This window comes from Heterodontus francisci, chromosome 2, assembly GCF_036365525.1.
Source record: "Heterodontus francisci isolate sHetFra1 chromosome 2, sHetFra1.hap1, whole genome shotgun sequence".
Lineage (NCBI taxonomy): Eukaryota > Metazoa > Chordata > Chondrichthyes > Heterodontiformes > Heterodontidae > Heterodontus > Heterodontus francisci.
Window position 1 is genome coordinate 26,224,774 of NC_090372.1, and position 15,032 is coordinate 26,239,805.

The following is a 15,032-nucleotide window of genomic DNA, read 5'->3' on the forward strand; positions in this document are numbered from 1 at the left end:
TACACCATGTTGACTTGGAAATATATTGCTGTGCGCTCACTGTCGGTGGGTCAAAATCCTGGAGCTCCCTAACAGCTCTGTGGGTGTGCCTACAACACATGGACTACAGCGGTTCAAGGCAGCGGTTCACTACCACCTTCTCAGGGGCAATTAGGGATGGATGATAGTGCTGATCTTGCCAATGATGCCCACATCCCATGATTAAAAAAGAGTCATTGAGACACGAGGCCCCATAGTGCTAATGTATAATACCAGCAACAAATTGCATTTATAAAGCACTTTTAACATAGTAAAATGTCCCAAGGTGCTTAGTGAACAACATTTGACACTGAGCCACATGAGGAGATTTTAGGACAGGTGATCAAAGCTTGGTCAATGAGTAGGTTTTAAGGAGTTTCTTAAAGGAGGATAGAGAGGTAGAGAGATGGATTTCCAGTACTTAGGGCACAGCTGCAAATAGGGGAACAATGAAATTTGGGGATGGACAAAAGGCCGGAATTGGAGGAATGCAGAGATCTCACAGGGCTGTAGGAAATTACAGAGACAGGGAGGAGTGAGGCAATGGGTGGATATCAACACAAACATGAGGATTTTTAAATTGAGGTGTTGCCCGATCGGGAGCCAATGTAGGTCAGCGAACGCAGGGTGATGGGTGAACGGAACTTAATGCGCGTTTGGAAATGGGCAGCAGAGTTTTGGATTAGCTCAAGTTTATGGAGCATGCAAGGTGAGCAGTCGGTCAAGAAATCATTGGAATAGTCAAGAATAGAGGTAACAAAGGCGTGGATGAGAGTTTCAGAGGAAGATAATCTGAGGCAGAAACGGGCATGGGCAATTTTACAGAGATAGAAGTAGGCAAAATTGGTGATGGAGAAGATGCGTTTAGAAGCTCAGCTCAGTATCAAATAGGATGCCAATATCGCAAACAGTATCGTTCAGAATCAGGCAGAGTTCAGGGAGAGGGGTGGTGTCAGTGGCTTGTTCGCGGATTTCACGGCAGGGGCTGAAGACAATAGTTTTGGTCTTCCCAACATATAATTAGAGAAAATTTCTGCTTAGCTAATAGTGGATGTTAGACAGCAGCGTGACAAATCAGAGGTAATAAAGGGGTCAACAGAGGTGGTGGAGAGATGTAAATGGGTAATATATAGTCGGGATTACAGAGACATGGCCGCAAGGTGACCAGGGATGGGAAATGAACATCCAGGGGTATTCAGGATTTAGGAAAGACAGAAAAAAAGCAAAAGGCGGTGGAGTTGCATTGCTGGTTAAAGAGGAAATTAACGCAATAGTGAGGAAAGATATTAGCTCTGATGCTGTGGAATCTGTATGGGTAGAGCAGAGAAACACTAAGGGGCAAAAAACATCAGTGGGGGTTGTATATAAAGGCCCCCAAACTGTAGTGGCGATGTTCAGAATGGCATTAAACAGGAAATTAGAGACGCATGCAATAAAGGAACATCTGTAATTATGGGTGAGTTTAATCTGCATATAGATTGGGCAAATCAAATTAGTCATAATACTGTAGAGGAGGAATTCTTGGAGTGTATACGGGATGGTTTTCTGGACCAATACGTTGAGGAACCAACTAGAGAACAGGCCATCCTAGACTGGGTATTGTGTAATGAGAGAGGAATAACTGACAATCTCGTTGTGCAAGACCCCTTGAGGATGAGCAACCATAATATGATAGAATTCTTCATCAAGATGGAGAGTGACATAGTTGATTCTGAGACTAGGGTCCTGAATCTTAGTAAAAGAAACTATGAAGGTATGAGGCGCGAGTTGGCTATGATGGATTGGGAAACATTACTTAAAGAGATGACGGTGGAAAGGCAATGGCAAACATTCAAAGAGTGCATGGATGAACTGCAACAATTGTTTAATCCTGTCTGGCACAAAAGTAAAATGGGAAAGGTAGCTAAACCATGGCTTACAAGGGAAATTAGAGATAGTATTAGATCCAAGGAAGAGGCATATAAATTCACCAGAAAAAAACAACAGACCTGAGGATTGGGAGCAGTTTAGAATTCAGCAAAGGAGGACCAAGAGATTGATTGAGAAGGGGAAAATAGAGTACGAGAGCAAGCTTACTGGGAGCATAATGACATTGTAGGTGCCAGCTCACTGGAGGGTTCAGATGAAGAATTAGATAAGGTAGGCTGCTGAGGATGGTTGATGGGTATGAAACGCTTGAAGCATGAGAAGCCTGCCAGAAAGAAGTGTTCCAGAAAGCATGCAAACAATATCAAGAATCATGGCATTGTTTGGCATTAACTTTGTACAGGACTTTGTGCAGAGCCCATTCTTTTTAGCGTGGAAATGATGACCAATTCCATTAGCACACTTGTGGACCCAACCATGATGCAGAATCTGATAGCCAAGCCTGAGTGCTGCAGTGGAAGCTAAGACTAAAGTCACGTAGGGCTAGCTTGCTCATCATGCTTGGATCACAGCTGCAGATATAAGTGTCCAAAGGGACTTGCCGGTTTTCACAGCAGTCCAGCAATATGTCCTCCAGCAGATTACTAGGACTGTTGAGACAGCACTCTTGGCGAATGGCTCTGTGATGCCCGAACTTGCTGTCCTCTCTCAGGGTGACAGCATTCGTCCTCTCACCACCGCCACTCCTCCAATGCCCTTACTATTGCCTGTCAACCAGCCAGTCCAGACTGCTGCTGCCCAGGCCAAGATGGTGCAGTCTGAAGCCGAGCCTTCGAGGCCCACAGCTGCTTGTGGTTGCCCTCCAAGGCCATTGCAGTCTCCTCCACTGAAAGTCAGAAGCTTTCCACCACCCAAACTGCAGCCACTGGGGTAGCACCGCAAAGAAGCACTAGGAAAGGCAAGACTGATGGAAGTCAGGAACTAAGGAAATGCACAAAGGTAATTGATTTGCATTTGTATGCAATATAGTAGGATATCATTTATAAACTTGGTTTGGAATGTTTACTTTTTGGTGGCTTTTAGTTTTGCATTGCGGCCGAGATGACGATGTGATGGCCAGTGAGAGAGAGAAGGTTGAGGAGTGTGCGACTATTGGTAAATGGGGAATTGGGTTGTGGTTACTGGTACTCACTCAAAGTAATTCTTCATTGTCATGATCCTGTCTCTTTTTTTCTCTCCGAGAAATATATGGTGTGTGTCTTTAAGACAGCAAAGGATCAGTACTGCTTTAAGAACAAGCAGGCCTCAGGAGTTACTAAGATGATGCATTCTCATTGCCTTGGATACAGTCATTTGGAGACTACGATTCAAAGGGTGCATTCTCGTTACCTTGCATACAGCCACTTGGACTGAGTATCGAGAGATACATTTGTTACAATTTAATTTTGAATTGGCTTATAGTGCAAACAGTCTGTTCTAACAGGAGAAAATAAAGCGACAGCTGTGTGTTAGCACCTGAAAGGAGACACAGACCATTTAAACTGAAGGAAGAGAATTTAGTCTATTTATTTATTATCTCTCAAAATTCTAAAAAAGTCAAGCCAAAACAGAGATCTCATAACTTAAACTGAAGGAAAGGAAGTTAGACTGTGACAAGCTTTTGTCCCTCAAAAACTCAAAAGTCAGACTGATTCGATTGAAAGTGTTTGCAAGTTGTTAATTGTTGAAATTCATTGCTGGAACTAGACTCCAGACTGTTCTACTGTTGAAGAACCTTTATTTCCTCATTGGACAGCTGTGAAGACTTCAAGCAACCTTGGACTAAAGCCTAGCTCGGGTATAAAATTAAAACCCAACTGTGGCTGACCCGACAACAGCCAACCCAAACCTGACCCAGGCCCGAGTCCTTTAATTTTTTAAAATGCCCGACCCGACCCGAACCCGACACATGTAGTCGGGTTTGGTCGGGTAGCAAGACTTTACTGCAGAGTACGGAGTCTGGACTGCACGTTTCCCGCCTTGACGTCCTGAATGTTCATTTGAAGATTACTTCCCAGAGCAAGGCAGCACTATCCACATCCAGCCAACCCGACCCGAGCCCGAATGCTGGACCCGGAAAAGAGACCCGACCCGACCCGAACCCAACACATGTTGTCGGGTCTGGTCAGATCTGGTCGGGTTCGGGTTGGGTAGCCACACTTTACCTTGGACTTTTTCACCTCTGGCAAGAGCGTAAATTTGCAAGGACTCTAATTTTTCTATCTTAAATGTTGTTTATATCTTAGTAGTGTTTAAGAACTTAGTTTTTCCAATTAAGCAGTTAATTTGTTGATTTAAAGACACCTGGTTTGGTTAGCCTCATTCAGGGGGTTAATAAATGGTACATATCACTGACCTGAAACGTTAACTCTGCTTCTCTCTCCACAGATGCTGCCAGATCTGCTGAGTATTTCCAGCATTTCTTGTTTTTATTTCAGATTTACAGCATCTGCAGTGTTTTGCTTTTAGTATTAATAAATGGTACAATTTGGCTGGGTCTTTCTTTAATTTGGAAAGTTTAAAATGATATGTTAGGCGATCTTTGGAGGGGCAGGATTGAATTAACAGTGCATTTCTCCCACTACAATCAGAATCGTATATTTTGATTGGGGGCTTTGACTGGAGCGGTTGGTCATAACATCATGTGCAGCCCAGGCAGAAAGGGGTGAGCTAGATTGTTGCCTCCCTTCCTCTTCCTGCCCTACCTCTTGTTCTTCCTCCTCCCTTTCTCCTTCAGCCTCTCCCAGCTGCCTGTCCTGTTCTGCGTGGCTGCTATTTATTCTCACATTTATGCCCAATTCTAAGAGAAAGGCCTACTGGTGCACCCATGTTTGGCAACAATTAGTTTCTGCAGAAGTCTCATATCAGGATAAAGTCCTTCAGCATTTACCACACCACTCTCTGTAGACCTTTGCAACTTGAAACAACTATGGAAAAAGCATCAAATAAATGTAGAATCATAGCATCAGCCAGAAGAAATCAACAGGAACTATCCTGTAAGTAGTTGATTATCCCCTTAAATAACACTGGTGTGGGAGTGGCGGGGGGGGAAAAGAGGCCAGGGGAGGTAGGGAATTGGGGGGGAGGGGTTGCGGATGGTTCTTCCTGTTGCTTAGTGCATGTTCATCCGCACGAGTTTAAGAGGTTTGGCTGGGACATTAATCTCCAAAATGACAGCACTGGTATCAAACCACCTGGTTGACATCATGATCTGCATGCTCTGCCTGCTTCTGGCAAATGGTCGCTGCGTAGGTTAACACCCTCATCACGATGGCATCTGGTGCGATTCAGGCTTGAAGTGTGCATGTGCACATCAGATGCCATTTTGGTTCCCAAGTGGCACTCGTAGCATCCAAACGACGAGTGCTACCAAACCCAATTTCACACATGTTTTAACATGAATTCAAATTAGAATGAGTAAAAAACTGTGTGTATGCCTTTCTTTTTGTATCTGCCTCGCTCTCTCTGTTGCTTAGATATTAGAGATTAGAATCTCTGGGGTAGATTTGCACTTTCGCCTGTGGCATAAAACTGATGGTAGCAGGTGAGCCACTTATTACACACCCTGTTCAATTTTTCCTTCCATCGATGGAAAAGATCAGGCTGGTTTATAATGGCAGCTGATCTGCTGCTGGCAGTTTTCCACCATTGGCAAAGCAAAAATCTGCCTCACAGGCAGACAGAGTTAGCATTGGCTTTTTCTAACTGGCAGCTGCAGATCATTAGTTGGCTTTAAAATTCAACTGGTGTTTTTAATTTGAATTTATATTAAATGAAGAGAGCACTGTTACCTCTCTTTTTCTTTCTCTCTTTGACTCTTTCTCCGAAATCTCCTACTCAGTTTAATATACTTACATTGAAGTTTATGAAACTCAAAACTGGTACATTATCAAAACTCTGTCATTTCTTGTTTTCTCAAACACACAAATCCTCTCGTTAAAACAGGTACTCAGCAGAAGTTTTACCTCAGTACAGCTTCTGAAACTTTTCTTCCGGTTTTCCAAAGCTACTGGGACATGCTAGCATGTAGGCAAACACATCCCCTTAGTGCAGCTGACTCAAAATGATGCATCACTGCAGATGTTCAGAAGACACAATCCAAATTTAGCTCACAGAGCTCTGGGTAAAAATATTAAGTCCAGACTTTTGGGAGAGGCTTAGCCCTTCTAATAAAATCTTTAAAAGACACAAAAGGCAATCCAATGGATAAAGTTAATAATATTATGCTTTTTTTTGTTTAAACTGTGATACTGGATATTAGAAATTAATGTTACTGAGAAACTAATGGCATCTCTAAAAGGTATTTTGAGTTTTTAGGAACCCCGTGCCAGATTGTGAAATTTCAGGGTAATATACTCAGAGTAATAAATGGCCTGAATTTGCTTTCAACTTGGAGGCCTCCCGACACAGAAGTGCTGCCAAGGAACCCCCGCGATATTATGCGCGGGGGCTCATCTAATTGGAGGGGGCGGAGCTGCCGCAGTCAATGACGTGGAGGGGGCAGCCGCTGCGTCCCCGGCAACGGTGTCCAATGCCAATGCCATATTTAAAGGGCTGCATGCCCTTAGGAGAAATTCAATTTGTAAAGTGATATTGTACAGCATTATTTATTAAAAATTAAATAAATAATGGGCCCTTTCCCATCCTCCCCATTGTTTTTTTTCAGGACATTAGCAGAGAAAGAAAGTTTATTACCAACCAGCACTTACCCCCCCAAACCTCTTAACATTTGCCCTTCAATCCCTTCCCACCATCCACACATCCAATAAAAAGTGATTTCCCCACTCCCCCACCCCTCCTGCCCTGGAAATTTTATTCCTCCCCCCTCCCCACCAGGTTCTCACCTCGGAACTCCGCACGACCTTCCGAAGGCGCGTGAAGGACGCATGCCGGCTGTAAAATCGGCATGGGACGGCCACCGCCTGCAGGTAGGTTTATTTCCATGTCATTCATGTTAATTTGAATATGCAGATGAAGGGCCTGCTGCCAGGGGGCCCTTCTCAACGTCATGGATCAAGACGGGCCTTTCCCCACAGAATTTTACTGGACCCCGTGCCGCGACCTGCAGCGTCGAGGGGCTGGTAAAATTCACCCAATGTGTCATACAGTATGACAACTTTAATATTGAAAATGCCTATCACAGTATCCGCTAAAGGAACAACAGATACAGCAAGTACTTAAGATGAGTTTTCAATGAAATACCAAATTCAATTTGTAACAGATGCCAATACAGATAGATACTAATTCACTTAAATTAGAATGAAACAGCACCAGATAAGCTGTTGTTTTTGTGTTCATCACATGAAATGTCAACACTGAACAATATCCAGTTATAGTTGTATTTGTAAACTTTTCATTTGGTTGTTACTGCACTTACTTGCCAGGTTTTTCAGAAAAGCCACTGCAAACTTCCGTGCATATTCCATTTCAGCCTCCAGGGCTCTGTCCAATTGAACTAAATGTTGATCAAAAGGAAAACTGACAAACTCCTCCAGGACTGAGACATTAGTTACCTTTCCAAGGGCCAGTGCAAATATTGTGAAACCTTTACATTTGGCTTCTCTTGATATTTCCAGTAATTGCTTCTCATCAATACTTGTTTCCCCTGAAAATATTGTAAAGATAACCTTGTAAATTTGTTGATTTGTGAGATTTATGAAGAAATTCTTCAGGCTCCATTCAATGGTATTGCTAATGTCAGTGGAGCCCTCTAGTTGACTGAATGAGTCTTGGATGTGCCTCTTCTTCAGTGTTTTTGCAGTGTAATCCAAAATTCCAAACTCCAGGTTAAATGGATCTTTCCCATATCCTGGTGTGTAATTTGGTATGTGTTGTACCAGAGCCACCCTGGGATGAAGATCAGAGGCCTTTGGTTCTGTGGAACTTAAAAATGTGTTAACCATTGAATTTAAGAAATGCTGAACTGTTTCTGATTGCGCAGTTTCCATTTGCTGCAAGTCATCAACAACAAATGCTATGTCCAGGTTTACTGGAATAGGAAGTGGGGCAGTGGTTCTTGGACACTGGTCATCTGGTTTACACTCATCTGTAAAGAAAGATTAGAATTTATTACTTCATATTTTGCTGAACAAGATGTTTGGGTGTTAGATCTATGTTTTTTAGATTTGTGTCTGTGTGTTTTATTTTGCTGTTATTTTACAACTGTAAAGTATTAAACATCAAAGTTTAAACTTTTTTTTATATATATGACACAATGTATAATGAAATTAAAAACATTTTTTAAAAATTCTTTTCATGGGATATGGGTGTCACTGGCTATACCAGCATTTGTTTCCCATCCCTAATGGACCTTGACAACTGAGTGGCTTGCTAGGCCATTTCACAGGGCAGTCAAGACTCAGCCACATTGCTGTGGGTCTGAAGTCACACGTAGGCCAGACCAGGACAGCAGATTTCATTCCCATTAGTGAACCAAATGGGTTTTTATGCCAATCGGTAATAGTGTCATGGCACCATTACTGAGACTAGCTTTCAATTCCAGATTTTTATTAATTAATTGATAATCAAGAAAGATATTGATGGAGTTTGGAGAAAGACTAAAGAAAGTCAGTCCACAAAATAATATACTGGCCAGAGCGGCGACTATATTATTAAAAGCAACTGTTAACATACAGAAATTCCATTTTAAATGTTTGAATAGACAATTTTATAGTGTAATACTGACAGAACAGCATGACCAAAAATCTGGACAGCAGGAAGATGGACAGGAAGTATGCAAATAGACTGGATTTTTAATAATATATTAATGAATCTCCCATTACACACAGAGTCAGGACCAAGTGTAGCCTTCAGGTGTAGCAAGGTTAGAGGGTGGGGATGCAGATGTAATTCAATCCCCATTAGATAGTCATACATTCTATCTTGAAGGCTATATAATACTTTGTCTTTATAACATAATTAAATAGCAAAATGTAAGGCAATTTGAGAAACATAGAAGTAGGGTTGGTTAGAACATAAAAATTTCTCTGTGACACAGGCTAAGTTGCTGGGACACATAGACTGAGGCACTACAGTCCTAACACTGGTTAGGTGGTATAAGTATAGCATGACAAGTTTATGTAGGTTGTCTGCATTATTAATGTAGACATAGGACTTTACAATGGAGAAAAAATACACCAAAAACTGTGACAAAACAGTGACAACAGGAAGTAAGGTTTTGTAGACAGGAAGAGCGCATAGTCGCGAGATTTCTTAATATATTTTAGGCTTAGGTTTCATAAATCTAAAATCATACCAAAGCACAGTGTGCATAAATAGATTCGGCGTAACAGCTCTTGGGACCGTTGCTGCTGTCTTGGCAACACAACCACTGTATTCTTATGAAAAAGAATGTAAAGAAAATCCAAATTTTAAAATAATCTCCAAAATTTGTAAATGTAATAACATAATTCAGTAATAGAAAGATGCCGATTTTAACTTCTCCTGCCTGGTGGAAATTGGTCAGATGGGAGCAGTTAACATAAGGTGAGTCACTTACTCCTTTTAATCCTGCTGTATTCCTGTTGTATCCTGATAGTAACATGCTATTTTGAGCAGGTGAGCAGGACACCCACAGGTAGGAAGCAGAGCCCTAGTTTAGATAGGGACATCGAGTGGAATTTTATGCTGGCGGCGGGAGTCTTGATGTCTGTGGAAACCGACGGCGACATCGCCTCTTGTACAGATGAGCCGTCAAATTTAGTGCCAAGCAGACACTTAACCTGACCCTTCAGAGGCCTTCCCCACCCGGACCAAATTTCAGCGGAGGCAGGTTGGTGACGGTGTCCCCCACCCTGGCCACCATCCCACCGATTTTATGCTCTCCTCGTCTCCAAACCCGCCACAAGGGAGAGCATAAAATTCCACCCATCAGGTCTGATGATTTAATCAGGACTCAATCTGCAATTTCAACCAGAGGTCTACAGTGGAGCAGAATCCACTACCCCATCAGGCAAACCTGTTGAGAACTGGATCCTGGGTCAGAAGAGGTCTGGAAGTTAAGTTTAAATCAGGGTTGTCCAACCTATGGCTCATTGGCCAGGATCCGGCCTGTCAAAGTTTTCCCCATCCAGCCCGCGGATGTACACTGTACCTGCGGCCATTCCTCATCCTCGCCAGGTGTCCATGAATGAAGATGAGAAATTTCCCATTGTCAGACCGTCTTTTAAAAAGCATCGCAAGTCAGTTTCACAGCTGACAGCTGCTGACATCGGAAACAGCAGTTTCCCAACTTCAAAGAGATTTGGGGTTTTCCGGCAGGTTCCAACTTTTTTTTTTAAAGCCTGCCAGAAAACCCCAAATCTCTTTGAAGTTGGGAAAGGGCTGTTCCCAATTTCAGCAGCTGTCAGGACAGCTGTGAAACTGACAGTGCGATCTTAAAAAAAAAAGTGGCCAAGCATCTGCTGAGCGTTTTCGTTGACTGCAACTGTTGGGGTTGGGGGGGGGTGGTGGGAAACAGAGAGAGAGAGAGTGATAGGGCAGTGAGAGAGAGGCAGGGCCAGTGATCAAGATCACTCCTGACAGAATGACATCTATCCAGAATGCTCTGCATCACTACAAGAAGTATGCAGGCAAACAGTGACTACTTGTGCAAGCAAAAAGGTGCCAAGTATCTCATTAAATCTGTGTCCAACATAGTGGAGATGAAGTAAGTCAATAAATTAATCTTCTCATTTAAAACTTCTTCACAAAAATGTACATTTGTTGTTGTTTTGAATAATAGTAAGATCAATTTTTAATACCTTTATCTTTGCAAACTTATCTCACTGGCCCCCCCATGTAAGGCAAAACTTGTAATGTGGACCCCCACGCGAAAAGAATGGACAACCCTGGTTTAAATGCTTTATCTTAGGTTTTCTTCTGGGCTAGGCAGGGCATTATTCTTCCTAAAAATTGTCTATAATTCCCACACAAATACAATGGTAATCCCATTGAGATTACCTATGTTGCAAATTTTCTCAGGCTTACTTGCTGATATTTGTAACTTTTTAAATAAAGCTTCCTTTGCCCACAGTGAACAGTTGGAATTAAAACAGGAGGAAATCTAGACTTGGGTTCAGTTTGAAAAACCTAATGGCTTTACAACATGTATATAAATTATTCATGTGCTGAACAGTTGTAGAAATTCTAAATTTTACATCCTAATGGCTTGCAACCCACTTTAAAAACAATTTAAAATCTACTTGTCCATAAACGTAACCACTAACACGAAAAAAGAAACAACAATCTGCAGTTCATCAGAGCCACGCACAAAATTAAAACAGTCTGAAAACTATCAGGAATATGTGGAATAGATCTTGAAAATTAAAATTTATGCACATCTTGCTGCTTATAATTCCAGCTAATTTTACACCCTTTGCAGAACCAATCAACATTTTAAAAACAGCTAAAGAGAATGTTAAAATATATATATATAATTTTCCTCACCTTAAAAGCCCGTTCCACTTCTGGGATGTTTTTAAAGGAGATGATGACTGGAGTGATACCTGAAGCACTGTATTGTGAGGCAGCAGCAGCTATAGCCTCAGTATCTTGGGATCCGCCATTAGTGATAAAAACAGCTATTTTCTTCACAAGGACACCATTACGAACTCGCTTAAAAGTATTTCTTGCAACAAACTGCATACTAATGCCGATATTCCGTCTGCTAGTTGATCGCTCATGTGCCAGTGCCTCTATTTCTTTCAGAAGCAACTGTTTTTTCTTAAAGGCCGAAAATCGAATGAAAGGCTTTGCTACATTATTGTAAGAAAGAACCGCCACTCGAGCACCGGTGGGACAGTTGCTTTCAGCGATGTTAATATCCTGTAGAAAATTAATTACAATTCCCTTCATCCTTTCAAATATAGCTGGTGTGACATCTGCAGACATGTCCAGTGCAAACGCCAGCTCTGTTGGGTATGCAGGGCACTCTCCTCTTCCTGCAACAATACAAATAAGCTTAATATAGAAATATGTTTATTCAAGTAAGAAAGAGTCAAAATTCAAAGAATGGCAAATGTTTAAATTCACAAAACTCTTTAAAGAATACTTACTTCGTGAACAACAAACTAAAGAAAGAAGATAAAGTAAAATTAATGACTGAAGTTCCAACGTAACACATTTTTATTATTACCCCCTTCATCAGAAACACAAAAATAACCAAAATCTAACAGTTGCAACTCCACAAGCCATATTCTGCAAGTGGGTTTGTACCTTAATGTAACTTTAATACCTGAGATTGCAGAGCCTCAGGGAACTATTAGTTAGGTTACAATGAGGGAAAAGTTTCTGTTTACAAAACAGCCCATAGTCTTGAACACTATATTTTGGTCATTTTTTAAAAATTGCTGCGCGCATGAACACATAAATCAATAATTAGTATTTAGACTGATGTAGAGGGAAGGTTGGTGCACACAGTGGCCAATGCACACTGTGGCGCTGCTGGGACTGCTGAGCTGCTGGCCCTCTGATTAGCCAGCAGCTCTTGGGGCCAGATCTTGTCCCTTAAAGAGGACAACATCCTGCATGCTGTTGAATTTGGCTGAAGGTCCGATAAAGGTGAAAGGTGGGGTCGCAACCACCACCCCCGCCCCCCACCTTCCGACCAGTCACCAGGAGTCCTGCCAATTAAATAAAATCCAACCCATTGTGCTTGTGGTAGAAGTGCAGTGGAGGGCATCACCACCTCACTTTTTCCCCATTTTCTGCCATCCTGCACTTTTTTGGACGGGATTGCAGAGGAAAATCCAGCCCTTACTGTCAGCATCCAGCACCCCCTAATTCAACAATGTGATATTTTGGATTTCCTACAGCAATTGGACCAATTTAATGCCAGATTAGGTCAATGCATGCTGTTGACGCATAGTCTTCAGGAACTGAATTGAGATGGCTGAGTTTCTTTTGCACAGAAGCCTTAAAATCACTTTTCATAGGTCCCTATCTTTTATCAGTTCAGTCTAGATTCAAACTGAGAAGAGAGAACCGTGTCTGATCACTGCACCACCTGATCTCCAATATCATTCTTATATTTTCTTTTTTATCTGGAGATAGAAATAAATTTTGGAAAACCTAGTTGCGAAGTTTAAAGATATCAGTATATTCATCATTATCTAAAGGAATTTGAGCAAAATTTGGTTTCATTTTTCCATGAAAACCTTCAAGTTATAATATTTCTTAAGTTTTCCAATTTTACTGAGAGACTGCAACTTAAAAATCACTGAAAAGAACGATATGAAACGGTTGTTACTTACGGCAGTTCTCTTGTATATATGTTACAAGGCCACAAGACTGCAACGAAAATAAGAAAATTTAAGTTTCAAACAAATGTTAGATAAAATCTATGATTAGACTACATCAATAGATTTTATACATATACAGTAAGCTACATACCGTTTCCAATGCACGGCCTGGTGGTCCTTTGGGGCCCTGAAATAAAGGAAAGATACACTTTGTTTAAAGAGTACATTTATTTTTGTACTTATTAATGTTTTCTCCCCTTTCCCATGAAGGAATTGACATTTTGCTGGGTATTTTTCCATGGACACCTTTCACTGTTTTGCCCAAGTAACTATCATTGATATGTGAACTGAACTGATTTTGTAACAAGCTCATTGATCATAAGAGACATTACAACTGAATCTGCTCTCATCTTCACCCAATGTCTGAAGTTCAGTAGGGGTTACCAGATAGAAAGCAGGAGCAGAAATCTGGGTGGTTTTCCACTCCTTATGGAATCTAATTGTAGCACTCCTACTGCTGCCTCCAAATCAGCAAAACCCAATTATTAATTCTAGGACCTTGGCAGAACAGATAGGCTGAATTTTCTGTTAAAGGGGAAGTCCCACTTATGGGGCTGAAAACTTATTTCTGCCAGCGGCCAATTAAGGGGCTGCGTCAGGGCTGCCGCCCAATTAAGAATGGCGGCCCATCCCCAAGTGACAGGACTAAGCAGTCAGGGCCCTGTGATTGGTGGGGATGCTGAGCGCCAATGGCACATTGCCGCAAGGGCAGCCATTGCTCCGTTGGCCATGGAGTGCCCATAAAGGAGGGCCCTCCACCCCCAAAACCCACTGGGAGGCTTCCAGGTTTCACCCAGAGGTCTGCTTTCAGACATCCAAGAACTACAGCCCGCCCAGCCACAACAGACTCAGGAGGAGGAGAGAGAGGAACCACTCAACACTGATAAGAAGCTCCGTACTTGATCTGACACTCGCAGCCACCAGCTCAAATACTGGCACTGCACGTACCTTAGAGACTAGTATAGAGTTGGGATTAGCATGTGGTGGGTCACTGGGCACAAGCGGGCTGCAGGCCAGGGGTTTTGAATGGTTTGTGTGTCAGTTTACCAGAGGATGAGGTTGCAGATGAGTTCTGCGGACTCAGATAAGGACCTCGATGAGGCAGCATACAGGAGAATGCTGATGAGCACGCATTCCGAGATGCTGGGTGCATTGGCTGGCCTGCCAGACAGCCTCCTGCTACAGTCAAGGAGCATGGAGGATGCCCTCTTCACAGCGTCTGCTCTATCTCCCCCATCTTGCAGACCCAGAGGTACAGTAACTCCAGCCCCCGTACCTGTTGCAGCCTTTGTGTGAACACCTTCTCTTCTGCTATCCCTGTAAAGATGCAGCAACGCTCCCTGCCAAATCCAAGAACTCACCACAATACCTCCAAAAACACTCCAGAGTACACTCAGACACTTTGAAATAGCAGATATTCTTTAAAAGCATCATATTTGCAAGTTGGATGTCTGGCCCTTTAACTAAGGTGAGTGCAGGGTCCACCTTGCAGCTGCGAGCTCGGTCTTTGGTGAGTAACTTCCAAATTCATTGAATGGGCCTGCATGGCCCAAATTTGGAAAATGGGCATCACATAAACCAGTTGGGCCATGTGGTGTCATGACTGCACAAATTCAGTTGCTTCCAGCGCTAGCAGGGGACCCCTACATGAATACCCTTCTCAAGATGGTGTGCCGTACAGGCCACGCTGAGAGAACTGGCGGCACAGCACGCACCTCCAGGTGGGTGATCCACTTCTGCGGCAGTGCTACAGATCCAAATTCCACACCCCACGCATCTTGTTCTTGGCAATGCCCTTGCTAGGTATTGAAGGGTACTTATGAAGCAACA

At 42.5% G+C, this 15,032-nt stretch overlaps 1 protein-coding gene across 1 annotated transcript in view; it reads right to left on the reverse strand.

Annotated features, from left to right (window-relative positions):
• Nucleotides 1–15,032, reverse strand: part of LOC137380552 (collagen alpha-6(VI) chain-like) — a 174,268-nt gene that overhangs the window by 14,658 nt on the left and 144,578 nt on the right. Inside the window, exons 28-33 of the mRNA XM_068052548.1 lie at nucleotides 13,294–13,329; nucleotides 13,155–13,191; nucleotides 11,958–11,972; nucleotides 11,350–11,843; nucleotides 9,179–9,260; nucleotides 7,301–7,969 (exon numbers count right to left, since the gene is read on the reverse strand). Coding sequence (XP_067908649.1) covers nucleotides 7,301–7,969; nucleotides 9,179–9,260; nucleotides 11,350–11,843; nucleotides 11,958–11,972; nucleotides 13,155–13,191; nucleotides 13,294–13,329 — 1,333 coding nt within the window. The remainder of the gene's footprint in view (nucleotides 1–7,300; nucleotides 7,970–9,178; nucleotides 9,261–11,349; nucleotides 11,844–11,957; nucleotides 11,973–13,154; nucleotides 13,192–13,293; nucleotides 13,330–15,032) is intronic.